Source organism: Tachypleus tridentatus, chromosome 4 (assembly GCF_004210375.1).
Source record: "Tachypleus tridentatus isolate NWPU-2018 chromosome 4, ASM421037v1, whole genome shotgun sequence".
In the NCBI taxonomy this organism is placed as follows: Eukaryota; Metazoa; Arthropoda; class Merostomata; order Xiphosura; family Limulidae; genus Tachypleus; species Tachypleus tridentatus.
The window spans coordinates 49,696,210-49,712,405 of record NC_134828.1 but is presented as its reverse complement, the minus strand read 5'-3'; the positions used below and the strand labels follow the sequence as shown (position 1 = coordinate 49,712,405).

The 16,196-nt window shown below is 34.0% G+C and overlaps 1 protein-coding gene across 2 annotated transcripts in view; it reads right to left on the bottom strand.

Annotated features, from left to right (window-relative positions):
* Positions 1–546: 546 nt before the first annotated feature.
* The window catches only part of LOC143249091 (chondroitin sulfate proteoglycan 4-like), a 64,809-nt gene continuing 49,159 nt past the window's right edge, over positions 547–16,196 (bottom strand). For both annotated transcript variants that reach the window (XM_076498348.1, XM_076498349.1), the window contains 2 exons: positions 9,350–13,787; positions 547–8,264 (listed from right to left, as the gene is read on the bottom strand). In XM_076498348.1, coding sequence (XP_076354463.1) covers positions 5,704–8,264; positions 9,350–13,787 — 6,999 coding nt within the window. In that variant the 3' untranslated portion in view covers positions 547–5,703. The remainder of the gene's footprint in view (positions 8,265–9,349; positions 13,788–16,196) is intronic.

Below are 16,196 nucleotides of genomic sequence, written 5' to 3'. Positions count from 1 at the left end.
TGGACGAATGAATTAAACTATTTTTTGCAATAAGAATGCATTACAAGGATGTCTAAATAAAAAACGCAATCTTTACCAATCAAATATTTTCCACACGTTATAACTGTATCAGCATCGAGTTTAGTAAGAATTCAGATTATAAATTGCTTGTAATTTTTTCTAGCTGTTACATTACCCTGAATTCAATCGACTTAGTCGCGAAGCATCGTCTTTGTTTAATAAACAGCAAAACTCAGACGGATGACATTAAAACAACTCTGTTAATAAAGTGTTCTCTGGAAAATTAATAGTTTATTGAGTGAAAAGTAAATTATTTTGTTTACGTCATTGCTAAAGTCTGACGTGATGTTGTGACCAAGTTTCGATAAGTGCAGCGAGTCACATCAGTTCATATGATGGAGGAAACTGTATCATTGACTCGTCTAATTCACATACATTCCTGGACGACTCAAACCTAATATTATATGTTACTTATCTTCACTTTCGCTACTTCAAAGTGTCGAAGATATATATTAAGGCCAGGATTAAAACAGTAATTCTAACTGAACTAAAATAAGATGTTTATTTTTAAAAGTCTACAATATTTGTTGAAGAGTAATTACATTTTATAGAATCTATTCTGTACATATTAAGTATAGTTTTGCATATTCAGTGTCTTATCGTTTCTCTACCTTATTGCAAATAAATATGGGTAGAGTTTCTACAACAAAAACAAATCCAAATATGGCATTGTACCTTTATTTTAACATACTAATTTCCCAACTTAAACAAAGTACATGATTAACTTACTAGGCTGAGTTATGGACCCGAGCAGGTTCTCTTTTACATCGATATTGGTCTTAAGACTGATCTTATTATAACTTGAACAACTACGCCACACTCTTCTAAGTTATAACGTGGTAGCCCATTTAAACCAACAGCCTGTGCAGCCAAGTCAAGTGAGCTACTTATATAAATATAATGTGTTACTTAAGTTGTAACAATAATATAGTCTGGTTTTGACAATAACACTAAGAGCAAAATTTATAATGAACAAAACGTGTATATAACGTTTTAACCAACAACACTTTCAGTTAAAGACATTGTTTTTACAGTCGTATGCCACTTTCTCTTTCAGTCTTAACATAGAATAAAACATGAAATCTTTTATACGTTTCCTATTAAGCATTCATAAGCAAGCGTGTTTTGTAAGTGTTTAATGTGTCTAAATCAGTAAAGATGTGCTCTAACTGCTCAAGAAATGTTGATAAATCTAAGTGAGTGGCAGTTAGAGTAGCATCCACTAGATGACTTATTTTTATATAATAAGAGTTAATCTGAAATTACTGCAATGCCCCTATAACTACAATGAGGCAGTTACTACGAACTTCAGACAAAATTAACTATTAAAATAAGGTTATTGAACACGACTAGACTAAGTAAACAGTTTTGTGAAAAAGAAAAAGTTATGAAAAACAAATGTAAAGCATAAGTGACAAGAAAACAAAAAAAGAGCACACTTTTGACTAAACAGTTTACTCATCCCTGTCTCGTAAACTTAGAGATCAAACATGCTTGTTTTTTGTGAATATTTTATGAAAAATCATCTACACAATAGTAACAAATTATTTCATGAAAATTACCTTAAAAATATATTCTAAGAATAAAATTTATAAAAACCCATAAAGTTCTACCCATTAAAAAAATCAAGGGATATTTATCTGCAAGGTGTTTAAATGAGTGTTCGATAGACTTAATCTATTTGGTTTTTTTCATGTTGCTTTTATGAATTTGTTTAGTTTGGTAGAAACGAAAAAAATACAGATACTTTATTTCACAGGAATTATTCTATGCAAATAATGATAAACTTTCAGCCATAATAAACTAATGGATAATACGTTTTCTTATAAAGAATAAAACATGTAGTGATAACTTTTAGGTGCTGAAATTATTTTTCAGCTTAATGTGTTTTGACCACCATTTTAAAGCTTATAGTTTATGTATCATTCTTCTTTATGAACCCGCGGGTTCGAATCCCCATCTCACCAAACATGCTCGCCCTTTCAGCCGTGAGGACGTTATAAGTAACGGTCAATCCCACTATTCGTTGGTAAAAGAGTAACCCAAGAGTTGGCAGTGGGTGCTGATGACTGACGAGCTGCCTTCCCTCTAATCTTACACTGTTAAATTAGGGACGGCTAGCACAGATAGCCCTCGTGTAGCTTTGGGCGAAATTCAAAACAAACCAATCTTTATGAACCTAGCGATTAGTAATATCGATGCTGCACAACATTAAAGTAAACTAGTACGCACAAATCGTAAAATTATAAGTAAAGATGTAATAAACGATATAAAATTCAATACAGGAGTAGTAATTTTAATCTTTGTAATAGTTAGTAGCCTATAAAATCATTTAAGTTTAATTATCAATTAGTTACTTTTTTTATTTCTAAATACTACTTACTTTATGTTTTACATTTAGGCTGCTTATCTGCTGCCATCTTAAGGCAAGTCCCGACAACAGCTGTGTGCGTTGGTAAGGGACGTGATTTTGTCCAAGGTCTATAAGTAAAGTATTTAGTACAAACTACTAACCATAATAATGAATAATATCCCATGCCACAAACTCAACATGACAAGTTATGTAATTTCATTTCTTTTTGCCACGATGCCATAAAACAGTCTAGGATACGAGAAGATAATTACAGTAACAGGATTAAAAAGGTGAGATTAAAGTTGTGTGTAGTATTTAATAAATGAACAAATACTTGAATTACATTTAGCCAGGTATGGATCATTTCAAATCAATACTTGAAAATTCCATTATAAATTTGGGAGCTCTGCAATTAAATATGAATCATTTCATGATGCCAGGTTATCCGCTTAACGATTTTCCCCAACATTCGAAACATACTATCAAAACCATTTAATGTTACTACGAAAACACTTTAGTCTGATACCAACAAACACAAGATCAAAAAGTTGGTAAATCATAATCAGAAAAATCCAGATAAACATAAATTCATCGAAATAACAATAATAAAAACATCAAACCTAATAAATAGAAAGAATCTGTCAACTCTGTCGTGGCGGCCCGGCATGGCCAAGCGCGTAAGGCGTGCGACTCGTAATTCGTGGGTCGCGGGTTCGTGCCCGCGTCGCGCTAAACATGCTCGCCCTCCCAGCCGTGGGGGCGTTATAATGTTACGATCAATCCCACTATTCGTTGGTAAAAGAGTAGCCCAAGAGTTGGCGGTGAGTGGTGATGACTAGCTGCCTTCCCTCTAGTCTTACACTGCTAAATTAGAGACGGCTAGCACAGATAGCCCTCGAGTAGCTTTGTGCGAAATTCCAAAAACAAACAAAACAAAAACTGTCGTGGCTAGAAGTTAACTTTACAGTGTATATTGTAATAAGTAAAACATAATCCAACCACAAAATAAATTATTTTTGAAAATATATTACGCTGATTCAAGTCGATTTATCAAAGTTTGGAAACATTTCTGTGAAAGTTAAGGTTACAAGATCCGGCACCAAATTTAACGGATATTGGTACTATACTAAGGCTTTCATTCCATGAAACTGGGTTACGATTACTTGTTCAAAACTGAAGGTCTATTCTCAAATGATATTTGCAGTTCATTGTTTTTTGGTCAATGTCTTTCATAGTTTAAACGTTTCACTAGTACTATATCACCAACATAGTAACTGATAGTTAAAATTATATTCTCAATAGAGTAAGTAGCGTCCAGTTAGTATACACCCACGAAGCTGTTCAGTCATATCAGTGTTTGTCAATCTACTACGCAGTATGTCATTATCACAATGGTTAGCATACTTTAAAGGTAAATTGTCTGTGTAGTTGTAAATATTCAAGAGTCCCACATTTTTAAAAAGAGATTGTAATACCAACTCAACTGTGATATTTGATATAAAACAGGCGTACAAGTTACATTTGGACATTGGGCTGTGTAATTTGTATGTGGGACATAAAAAACTCTGGCATAAATCTAAACTTTCAAATAGTAAGGCAAACATCCCAAGACTGGTGTGTGCGTGTAACAACCAACCCCAAAACGTACATCTGCCAAAAATACAGTAGTGAAAAGTGTAAATTTATCCCACTTAAGAGTCATTCCAATATGATACATTTGGAATTAAAACAATCTCGTTTGTTTTGAATTTCACGCATAGCTACATGAGAGTTATCTAGGTTAGCCGTCCCTAATTTAACCGTGTAAGACTAGAGGGAAGGCAGCTAGTCATCAGCACCCACAGCCAACTCTTGAGCTACTCTTTTAGTGAATAGTGGGATGACCGTCACATTATAGCGTCCCCACTGCTGAAAAGGCGAGCATATTTGATAGGAAAAGGATTCGAACTCGCGACACTAACCACCTAGACATGCCGAGCCTTAAAATAATCTAGAAAGATTTACCAACGCTATGATTTATTTATGACTTTGACCGTACCTTTTTTCCGGTTTATATAGATTCTGAAACCACAAAATTATTTTTTGTTTATTTGTTTCTTTATGAAATCCGACATTTAATTATTATTTGTGAATATTTAAGTGAGCTAATTAAAATATACGTGTCTTGCCTTTGGGATAATTCGCCATTCATGTGCTCTGATATGGCACCAAGATAAGTTTCAAATAACTGTTGCATATAGTGGGATTTTGTGCTGTTTTGTACGTTACCAAGGAAAAGGGTCAATTTTAACGCTTTCGTTATCCCTAGATTTCATAAGACTACCATATTTAAAATTCTCCACTTTTTTCCTACTAGGAATCTGCTCTTAAAACTTTTGGTACCCTGGTGAAACAACGGTAAATCTACGGTTTTACAACGCTAATATCAGAGATTCGATTCCCCTCAATGGACAAAGCAGCTAGTTCGATGTGGCTTTGCTATGAATGTTTGCGGTCAGACATATACTGAAAGGCATTAAGGTCTTGGATTAAATAAAGCGCTTTTTACTAGTGGGAAGAAGTTATGAATAACATGCCGTAAAACACGTTTTGGCATTTTAATATAAATAAATGAGGATTTCTTCACAGTATATATATTAAAGCATTAACTCAATCTTTATTCACCCTACCAGTTTTATTTTGGGCTTTAAGATAAAATAAATGGATTCCCAAATATAACGTGGACTGAGTAATAACCTCTAGCAAAGTAGATCTATAAACCTTTAAACCTAGAGCTGGACAAAAACCAAAGTGGGTCCACACGACATAATTTCATTTCTGGAGCACCTTTTCTCCACAAGCCCTTATTTATTTAACTTTTGCATAAAAGTTTACCCATTAAAACAAAATTCTGTCAAATGTTATGGAAAACTAACTTCGATTTGTTTAAACAGAGATAAAACAAACGTCGCCTAGTATATACAAATTGAATTTACGAAAAAATTGTCACACGTCCTTTGACACTGATCTCACATATAATACATTTTTATATTAAAAAAAACTATGGGTCCTTGATACCGTTGGCAATAGCAACTGTCTACTCTATCTTTTGTGTAAGCTGGTTCTATTTTAAACCTCAGCCTGTGTGTGTTAAAAGAAGGTGAACGTTACAAATGAAAATTTTCGGTTGATCTTCTGACGCTGCTGAAAAAATTAATATAGAGAAATTAATTCTTCTTCGCGCCAGTAAACTATTTTCCTAGTTTTTTTTCTGACTTGGTTAAAATCATATGTTTTTTGGAGTGTCACTATTACACCCAATACTGGTTTTTTCTTAACACAGGGTTATTCGAAGTCCCGTAGCGTATATCATTATTGTCATATTGATTCCAGTCTTCGTTTTCACTAAGTTCTAAAGGATCAACTATACTGTAAGATGCGTTCAAAGCTGTCTCGTTCACATCAGGTCTGTCAGGATGACCAAGCGGTGTTACCTTACAGGTAGGCACGGTGGAACTCACTTCTGTCCATTCACTTCCATCAAGTTCGTAAGGAGGTGGAGGTGGGGGTGGCAATGGTGGGTCTGAATCTATGTTTTTAGACCTACCAGTCATAGCTACACGTTTAGGGGTGACGCTACTACACCTGCTTCCTGGGCTGGACGGAGACGTTGGGGGGACTGGAGGAGGAGGAAGCTCGTCAGATATAGATGCACTTCCATTAGAGGAAAGATGACCATCATTCAAACCTGCCTGTGTAGCGTGTGAACCAAGTTGTTTGATAACTGAATGACCCCTTTCTACCCCTTTAGACCTTCGTTTTGTGATGTAGCACTTCAGTATCAACATTATGATAATTGCCAACAACAAAATTCCCACCACTAAACCAATTATTAATATATGATCATCACTAATCTGTGGTGTGTGAACATTTTCTTCTTTTTCATTCTTGTCCAGTGTCGGGCGTTGAGTTAATTCAACTATACCCGTCAAGGACACATTGGTCGGTTGCACTGTCGACGACTGGTCTTTAGGATGTAAAAACACGACAAATTTTCCATGGGCTGGCTGTGTTGCTGGGGCTGATAACATGAATTCAACTTCATCAGAAATTGAACTTTGAATGTCAGCGTCCTTACTCTTGTAAATTATTACTTTGTGGATGATATCCTCGTGGGTAAACGTTTCAACGACGTCTGTTTGTCGCTTAAATCTTGATACTGGAAGTTTTTGTAAATATCCGTACTTAGGTTGATTTGTAACAGAGTATATTGGATTGCTGTTTGTTTGTTCTGCCAGTTTCGAAGCATCCAACACGTCTAAGGTTAACAATGCATATTCGCCTGAGTAAACGTTAAAATGACCTTGCTTAAGTAAGGGCACTACTGTAACATTGATGATGTGGTCTGATAAGATGTTATCTCCATAAATCACTTCTACTACAAACTGGTCCCTGGAAACTGTCATATCTAACTGCATGTAAAGAACTAAACCTTTACTGATGTCACTTTGTTTAAACTGTGTCACAATATTTTCTCTAATAAAGATCCTACCATACTTGGGTGCCTTGGTCACATGGTACAACACAGCATTAGGATCACCATTAGTAGCAGCTCCCAAGTTTTGAGGTCTAATTGACACTGTTGTATCTCCTTGGAGGAGTTGTAAGATTGTTTTGTTAACTAATGTCAGAGATAAAGGGACTACGTGGATATTGAATGCTTTATAGATAGGTTTATGTTTACCATCGCTAACTCTGAAATGAAATGTTCCTGGCCTCTTACTTCCATCGTGGACAAAGTACACCAAATTCCTGTCAATATCATCCTGAGTAAAATTTTGGATTATATTATTTTCGTGGTCCATTTTTGACAGAAAACCATTGGTAGCATTACTAATTATTTCATAGATGATATCTTCAGGGACTCCATCAGAATCTTTAGCGAAGAGAATCTCACGTGTGATGAGTATCTTTTGGCCTCGAACAACGTTAAGCTTTGGAGTCTTCGTGATTAACTCAAAAGGCTGATCGTTTACGTAAGATACATTCACATAAAGTGTATCGTTATAGAGGAAAATATTTGGAAAATTCTCGTTACTCACTAAATAAAATCCCAATGTGAACTCATCAGAAAACGTGTCAGAATTATCATGGTGGTACTTCAGCAGTCTGTCCCTGATATCAGTCTTATTAAACCAAACATTAATGGTTTTCGTAATGTTTCTGTTTTTTAATGATAACCATCCATGGGATGGAAGATATTCTACTGTGATTTCTAGTTTACCCACTAAGTGTTCTTTTTTTTTACTTTTCCATAAAGTCAAAAGTTGTGAAAGATCAATGTGCTCTGGTCCAATGGAACACTGTCCTCCTTCAATAACATTCAATGAATTCAGTTGTATTTTTCCTTCCGGATTTCCGATACCAAGGTTGTCTACTGATATTTCAATAGTAAAAACAACATTCTTAAGTATTTCTGCATACTCGGTATCAATGTCCAAAATAACTGTATCATTTGTAGTAAAACCTACCATAGGTTTAGCATGGTCATACAAAACCATATTCTTATCTATTTGACTCTGTGTAAACTGAGTCACGGGAGACAGAGCACCATCAGGGTTTCCCAACAGAATTCTCCCATTTTCTGGTTTTTTTCGTACATAATAAAGAATATCTCTATTGGATTCTTTGTCATTGGTTGTCACAAGTAGATGAGCTCGTGTAATTGATTGCTGGGTACCAGGAAGTACGCTCAACTTTTTGTTAACTTGTAACACCAGCTTCAGCTCTCTTGCTGTAACTGTGAACACATGAGGAGAGCCTTTGTTCACTCCGTCACTCACTTGAATCCGGAATCCACCAGTGGTTTCACCTAAGATTCATAAACCAAATATTAAGGTATACGAAACTTTTCAGAGGGGTGATGTAAATACTGAAAAGGGGCAAGTACATCACAGACCATTTATAATCTCAGATTTTATATTAATTTAACAATGCAGAGAATTGAAGTTTTCTACCACATACACACACACACTTGAGAGTAATTCAACTAGATCTGTTAATCGCAATGATAATTATTAGTGTACCTTATAAAATTAAATGATAACTCTTTACTGCTATGAGCTTCATAATGTGCTGAGAAAAATCAACTAGGTCATTAGAATGAATTAAGTAAAGTATAATAAGTGGAGTAAAATATAAGACAGAATGCTTATTTTAAAATACTTTGACATTAAAAGGCAGAATAATTTCTTAAATATATTAGATCTCTTATCTGGTAAATGTATGTCTATGTTAAACCAATGAGTGAGAAGCGTTGAAACACACTCTTAAATGTAATTATTCAAAATCTTAATAAATTATGGTATTTTTCCATTTGTTCTTTAATCTGCACTTGTTTTTATATTTTATCTCCTTGATTTATTTCAAGACTATGTTTATGTCTAGAAATACAGAAACATTTCTCAACTATATATTAATTTCGTAACAGACGTTTATTGTAATATTCTGTATAAATTTTCTCATTATTATTATTATTATTATTATTATTATTATTTCAGTCTGAAGTTAGTTCTTCTACACACATTTCTAAAAATAATGTGGCAGTTAAATTATCATGAAATATTACAAAAATGAAATTGTGATTACAGAGTAAAATATAATTTTGTGCTTAAAATTGCTTAATCACGATCTTACGTACTTTATTTAACCAAAAATAAATTTTACATTAAAATAGCGAATAATAGCGATTTGAGTTTTTGCTTTAAATAAACAGTTTTTTTCTTACAAGACATGATTAAATTGTGCTTTAAAGTAGGAAAAAATAAAAATTTAAACTTCTGGAAGATGCTGTTTCATGTGTATCACAGCAAATTTTGAAGTGTTTTAAACATTAGATAACAGGTAAACGTTAAGTTGTGTAAATATGGAACAATATAAAATAAAACACACACTTGCCTGTGTGAACAAAGACGACTAACCCTCTATTAATGTCATCTTGGGTGAAACTTCGGATAGGTAATTTGGTATCGTTTTTATATGAAACGTAACCATTGCTTGGAGTGAAAATCTCAAACATTATATCTTCAGCTTCAGAATCGTCATCCCCAGCTGCGAGGTGCTGGTTAGTGATGGTTGCTAAGGAACCCTCCCAAACCTCCAGACCTGTATTGTTGATTAGATGAGGAGTTTCATCATTAACTGGCGTTACCACAACGTGAATAGTACTAGGGGTGCTTTCTTTGTTCAAGGACTTAGCCTTAGCTACGACAGTAAACCAGTCTTTCATAGCCTCTGTTCCATCATGAACATATTGTATCAACCCATTCTTCAACTGGAAAGAGGTAAACTTAATTATTTTACTTTCTGGAACATTAATATTTGTAAGATGACCATGTTGAGGTCCTTCTGTTACCAAGTACTCAGACAGCCAGTCGTTATAATAAGGATTGGCTACATTAACAACTTCAAATGTCAGAGGAGCAACTTCGCCTTCTGCAACTGTTATGTTTCCTGTTTTAAGAAGAATTATGTTGGATAAGATACTGATGGTAAACTGGAGACCTGAAATGGTGGTTATTCCATTGGTGACATCAAACGTGAAGTGATCAAAAGACACATTACTTTTTGTCTGTACATATTCTATGTGCCCTTCATTAATCATAGACTGGGTAAAACTTCTGGTAGATGTTTTATTTGTAGTAGTTCCCTCGCCAGGGCTTTTATTAGTAATCTTAATAAAACCCATCTGAGGGTCCGTAGTAATGACATACGTAATGTTGGTTGGGTTTATATTAATGTGGGCGATGTTAAGTGAGGCTGGATCTATTACTACAGTTTTACCCTCATCTACGTGGATCGTCCTATTGCTTAGAACACGTAGTGGCTCCCAGTAACTTTCTGGAAATACCTGGATGTTGAAAGTTCCTCCTACACTAACGTCTTCTACAAACGCCAGGAACTGAAAGGAATCGGAGTAACTTTGGCTATTGTCATTTTCATATTCCAGGTACTGCAGATCTAAATCTTTATGCTTAAATTGGTTTACGACACTTCCTCTAATTAATATTTCTCCATGCTTTGGACGAGAAATGATCTTAAACATGACATCATCAAGGCTAGAACCAACATTAGTTTCTACACTAAGATTTTTCAATGTTATAAGTTCGATGTCTCCTCTTTGTACTATTAACCCCGTATTTGTTGTAACATTGATAAAAGGATCTGACGCTCGTATTTTTAAGTTTCCTGTAGCGTAAAACTGGCCATCAGTAATCCAAAGGACAGCTTTTCCATAATGAGCTCCATTATGTCGGAAGATTATTTTTTCTTTGTTTAGATCTTCTTGGTTAAATTGAAAAATCTCAGTGTCAGGTGAATCAACATGGAAAAGAGCTCCATTTGGAATACCTCTACGTGTATATTGAATATCAATGGGTTTGGAATCAATGTCTAAATCTTGATATTTCAAATATTGGGAAGTTAACTTTCTCTCGCCATTTATTTTAACGTAAAATATTTTATCAATGGTACGAACAGGCGGATTATCGTTCTTCATTTTGACTTCAATGTGAACGGTTCCATAGTATACAAAATCGCTGTCAGAGTCTTCTGGGAAGGCAGTAAAATGTATCTTGTCTTCGATATGTTCAGAATCGTCGTGAATGTAAAACAATCGTTTATCTTCTATGTCCTCGTTTGTAAAGGAGGTTGGATAATCTCTCTCAACAGCAGTCAGAGCAGTGTTCATTAGTCTTAAAATTCCATGTTGAGGTTGTGTTGTCACGTTGTAGATTATGATTTCTTCATTCGGTATCGTCATAAATAAGAATCGTTTGCTTATTTCAACGTGGTCACCTTCAATTACTTGTAATTTTTCAACATTTATCACAGCTCCAGTGTCAACTGGGAGATGTTTAATTGAGAATATTTGCACTTTGCTTACAATCCCAATGCAAGCTACTTGAAACTGAAAACTATCATTAATAATTGAGTAAGATTTCCTAACCAACCCGTATTCTATAAACTTTTTCTTAATATCTTCTTGAGTAAATTCTGAGCCGACTTGTAAATTCAGGAGTTGTGTATCATCTGTGGTGAGATAAAGATGTCCGTACAATGGGATGGAGAGAATAGTATAGTGAATCTCATTCTCATCTGTTGGAACAGGTGAGGTTTGGTAATACAGGTTATCAGAGATAAGAACATTGTGAGTTATTTTATCTAATACTAGTTCTTTATTATTCACCTCAATTAAAGACACGGCAATAAATTGCACGTGAAAATCATAAATTGTTGGTACTTTTATGTCCAAACATGAGATAGAAAATTTTAATTCATCCCTAGAAGGCTTTCCTAAAGTGTGTATGTATCTAATTTTACCTTTATTGATCTGCTTCTGGGTAAAATGATTGACTGTTCTCCAACGACCCTTGTTTCGTCGTTTCTGTATGCTCCCGTGCTGAGGCAAGCGCGTGATGTCATACCTGATCTCCAAGTCTTGATCCGGTGAGTTGGTAGCGAAGGTTAAGTTGTTTGGAGTGATAATAGTGTAAGAATTCAAAGGCAATATTATTCCCGTGTTGTTGACGAGTGACAACATTAAATCAAACGTTTCTACTCTAAGTACAAATGTTTGCCCTGTTTCAATTCCATCAGACAATCGTAGGGCAATTCGCGATGTGCGTGGACCTCGGTGCACGTAGTAAATTTGTTTATTGATGATATCTTCTTGAGTAAAAGTGGTAACAAAATTTCCTGGGTCCTTAACATTTTCAAGATATCCTTCGTCTTTCGTTCCTATATTTAATACTGAGTAAAGTAAAGAACTGGGTTTATTATCCGGATCTTCGGTGTTTAATATGTCTGAAGTGAGTGGCATCTTAGTGTACTTAGCAAGTCGAAGCACATTATCAGAGGAAACCTTTAATTTAGGAGGATCGTTAACTGGAGATATTTTAATGTGAAATACGAATCTATGACGTTCTTCTAAAAACGGGGGTAAGCGGTAATTTTGAGCCTGAAACTCTAGCTCAATAACAAACTTGTCGCTATGGTTTTCTGATCCATCGTGGGTGTATCGCACTTTATCGGTAAAAAGGTCTAAAAGGGTGAAAATGTTATCTGCTATTTTTCTCCAAATTTCTATTTCTAGACTTCCGTGCTCTGGTGGCTCCACGATGTGAAATAAAACACCAGATTCTCTCACTCCATATTTCTGATAATCTAACACAACCTTGATATGTTCTGGTGTTAACAAATCATTTCCTCCTTCTGCTACTTCTAGTGGATTTAGAGATAGTATTTCCAGGTCAATGGGAAGTGAAGATTTGGTGAAGAGCTTGTAACCAGAAGTAAAGTTACTACGCACACATACAGGTTTATCACACATACAGCGGAAGCTATTCAAACCTTCCTGAAAACATTCTGCTTCTTGGATGCAAGGATTCTGGAGACAAGGATATTGCCAAACACAATCGGGACGAATCCCATGGCTGATTTCTATTTCTCTGTGACCCTTCACCTGATTATTGATCTTAATATTCTTCAAACACCCAGCTAGAGAGCTGTGGATTCCTCCCGACAAGATAGAATGCAGGCCATGCTGTAAAGCCCGAGACTTTTTATTTGGTTCTACTCCTCCCACGTATAGATAGTCAGTCAAATCAAAGAACATATTTTTTCCAAGACTAGGTCTAATATTCTTACTTTCTCCATTCACAGTGAGTTCCACGTAGGTTGGGCTAAACTGTGCTTCAACGTGGTGCCACAATCCATTATTAACCATTTCATCCGAAGTTAACATAACCACACCGTTACCCTCGTTAACAGATAAAGTAACCTTACCAGAAATAATCTCGATCGCTAAAAAATCTGTTTTCGAAGGGTTTCCAGAGTTATAAAACAGTATAGCTATACGAGACTGTGTTTTCACGTCAAACGATACAGAACCACCGTTCCTGGCACTCACAGCTGGAAGAGCAACAAAAGATTCCTCTTGGATAAAACTTATAGGTTGATGTGAAGTAGCCTCGAATTCTTCACTACAGTCCCACGTAATGCCATAAGCACTTTGCCTGTTTTCAGAGTGGGCAGCAAGTCTTAAAATATCGTTGTCATTGAAGAACAACTCATCTAAACACCCACGAAAATTTTGAAAATTACCTAAAAATAACTTGTCGAAACCATCAATACCACCAACAAAAATTCCAGACTTAATGTTCAGTTCAAAAAAACGTCCTTTTATGTCAAGATAAGTAGTGTGAATACCGTCAACTCTTAAAGTTAGCTCCGCAGAGAGTCTTTGTATTTCAATTTCATGCCATAAGAGGTCATTCAGCTTTAGACCAGGAACTGACGTCAAAACTTCTTCTCCAGATCCAAGGTTGATGCGAACCTGCAATGTTTTTACTAATTACCATATATATTACATTACACATATGCGCATACTCAGTTTCTGAAGTACGACTGTGGGATTGATACCAGGCAACCGGTAGTACTGCCTACGTAGGAATGTCTCGAATTGTTCATGAAATAATATTTTAATATTATCATCAGGTCACAAGGTCATCAGAACTTTATAAATACTATATAATATATTTCCTTTTGTAATAATATCTTTGTAATGTCTGAGTTAGAAATTCTAGTCATGTTTGTAAATATAATAAAAAAAAGTTTGAATTTTTTACTCTTCTTTCTTTTAATTCATTTTTTATTGCATAATAACTCAAAAACCAAAACAATCATGTCAGTCAATTTCACTGAAGTGACATCGTTTCAAACGAAGTATCCACTTTTATAAATATTATTAATAACAAGTAGTAAATTAAAAAAAAAAAACACAGTTCTAGTATAAACGATATTATCATTACCTTTTGAAGTTAGTTTTCGTAGAGAAAGGTGTTGTTCCTTTAATAAAGAGCTTCAGTGCAAGGAGAAACAGGAATTACAGCCAGTAATAGATAAACAATAAATATTACAGTTGGAACCTCATTGTATTTAGAACATGGTTATAAATACAACTTTATATTTACTGAAACACTGAATTAAAAAACAATCAAAGAAAAATTAAGTAAGTTAAATTAATTAAATCAAGTAATATTAATCCAAACAAGGCAATAAGGATGGCCACTTGTGCTGTTATGTAGGGATTGTGTGTGGTTTTGTTTTAATTTACTACTAGTTATTAATAATATTTATAAAATAGGATACTTCGTTTGAAACTATGCCACTTCAGTGAAACTTGTTGACACCACTGTTTTGGTTTTTGAATTATGTAATAAAAAAGAAGCAGAAGAAAGAAGAATAAGAAATTCAAACATTTTTCTATTATACTCAGACATTACCAGAACTTATGCCCCAGACATTACATAGATATTGTCATATTGTATAGTATTGTGAAGTTCTAATGATCTGTTGAGGAAATGTTTAAAATACAATTTCGTTGAACAATCCAAGCAATCACTACATCGGCAGTGCAAATGCCTTTCTAATATAAGATTTGAAAAATATGTATTATCCGCTAACCAGTCAATACGATTTAATTATAAGAATCAATGCTTCGTTATTTCATACCATATATAAATATCGATTAATTGTGGTTAGTAAAAGACAACTTAAAACACCATAAAGTATCATGAGTTATCAATAATTTTATATTTAGAATGAATTCATAAAATAATTTTAAACAGCTCTCTTAAAGTATTCCAATCTTCCAAGCTTTGCTCCAAGTATTTTTTTTAGACGGTTTCCTTCACTTGCCGGGGTTAAAGCCACAACCTTTTCTTGTAAATAAATCACAGTAAATACAACAGGACAGTTTCTGTTAAAAATAGATGTAGCAGTATGGCAGTTATTTTCTTTTTTCTGCTTGTCTTACTCACTGAAGCAGACATACATTTTTGTGTGTTATGTTTTAAGGAATATTTGTTTATAGATAAACTATAGTATAAGTGCAACTTTTTTTTTCGAAGTTATCAGAGGAGAGAAAATCTTATTCCTAGCGCTGAAGTTTGAAAATCTAACTGGATGTTTTGTAGCTATTATACTTAACACATTTGTATATATAACTTCAAATAAATTAACACTATATTCGTAACATTTACTTTTATGACTTTATTGTGTTGTAATCATAGGACATACTCTATTCGAAATTTCACTGAAAATTTAAAAAAATGAATGTCTTAAATTTGAAAATAAATCTGTTATATGCAGTTTAGAATACATATTTAATTTTTTCAAGTCCGTTTTATAAAGCCACGTAGTTTCGACCGATATTAATTTCAACTTTGAAAAAAAAAGGATGATTATTTTTGTATATCACTAATTAATATATATATATAGCCGCAAATTTCAATCCTTTAATGGCATTAACACCAAAAAAAGAAAAAATAGCTATATTGTTACAATTTTGAACGCCTCCATAATTTTTGATAAGCAATTTGTCATTTCTGTTCCGTGAAACATGAATATTGACGTTTCTTTTATCCCAATGAAACTTCAAAAACAGAACCAGAAGATATTTGCGGAATTTTTTAAATGTCAAAATTGTACTTGAATTCCAATTAAGATTTTTGTCCGATAGGAAATGTAAAAATATTAACATAATTATTTCTAAAGGTGATGTAAATTTGTGCGAATATCTTACAATTCATAATATTTTAAAAAAAAGAGAAATTTAAATTTGTAATTAGGCCTGTATTATATGTTCAAACATTTTTACCAATCCAAATCATTGTAGCGTGGAATGTTTACTTAAGATTACTACAACAGTAAAAAGAATACTATTCTTTAAATAAGTTTAGAT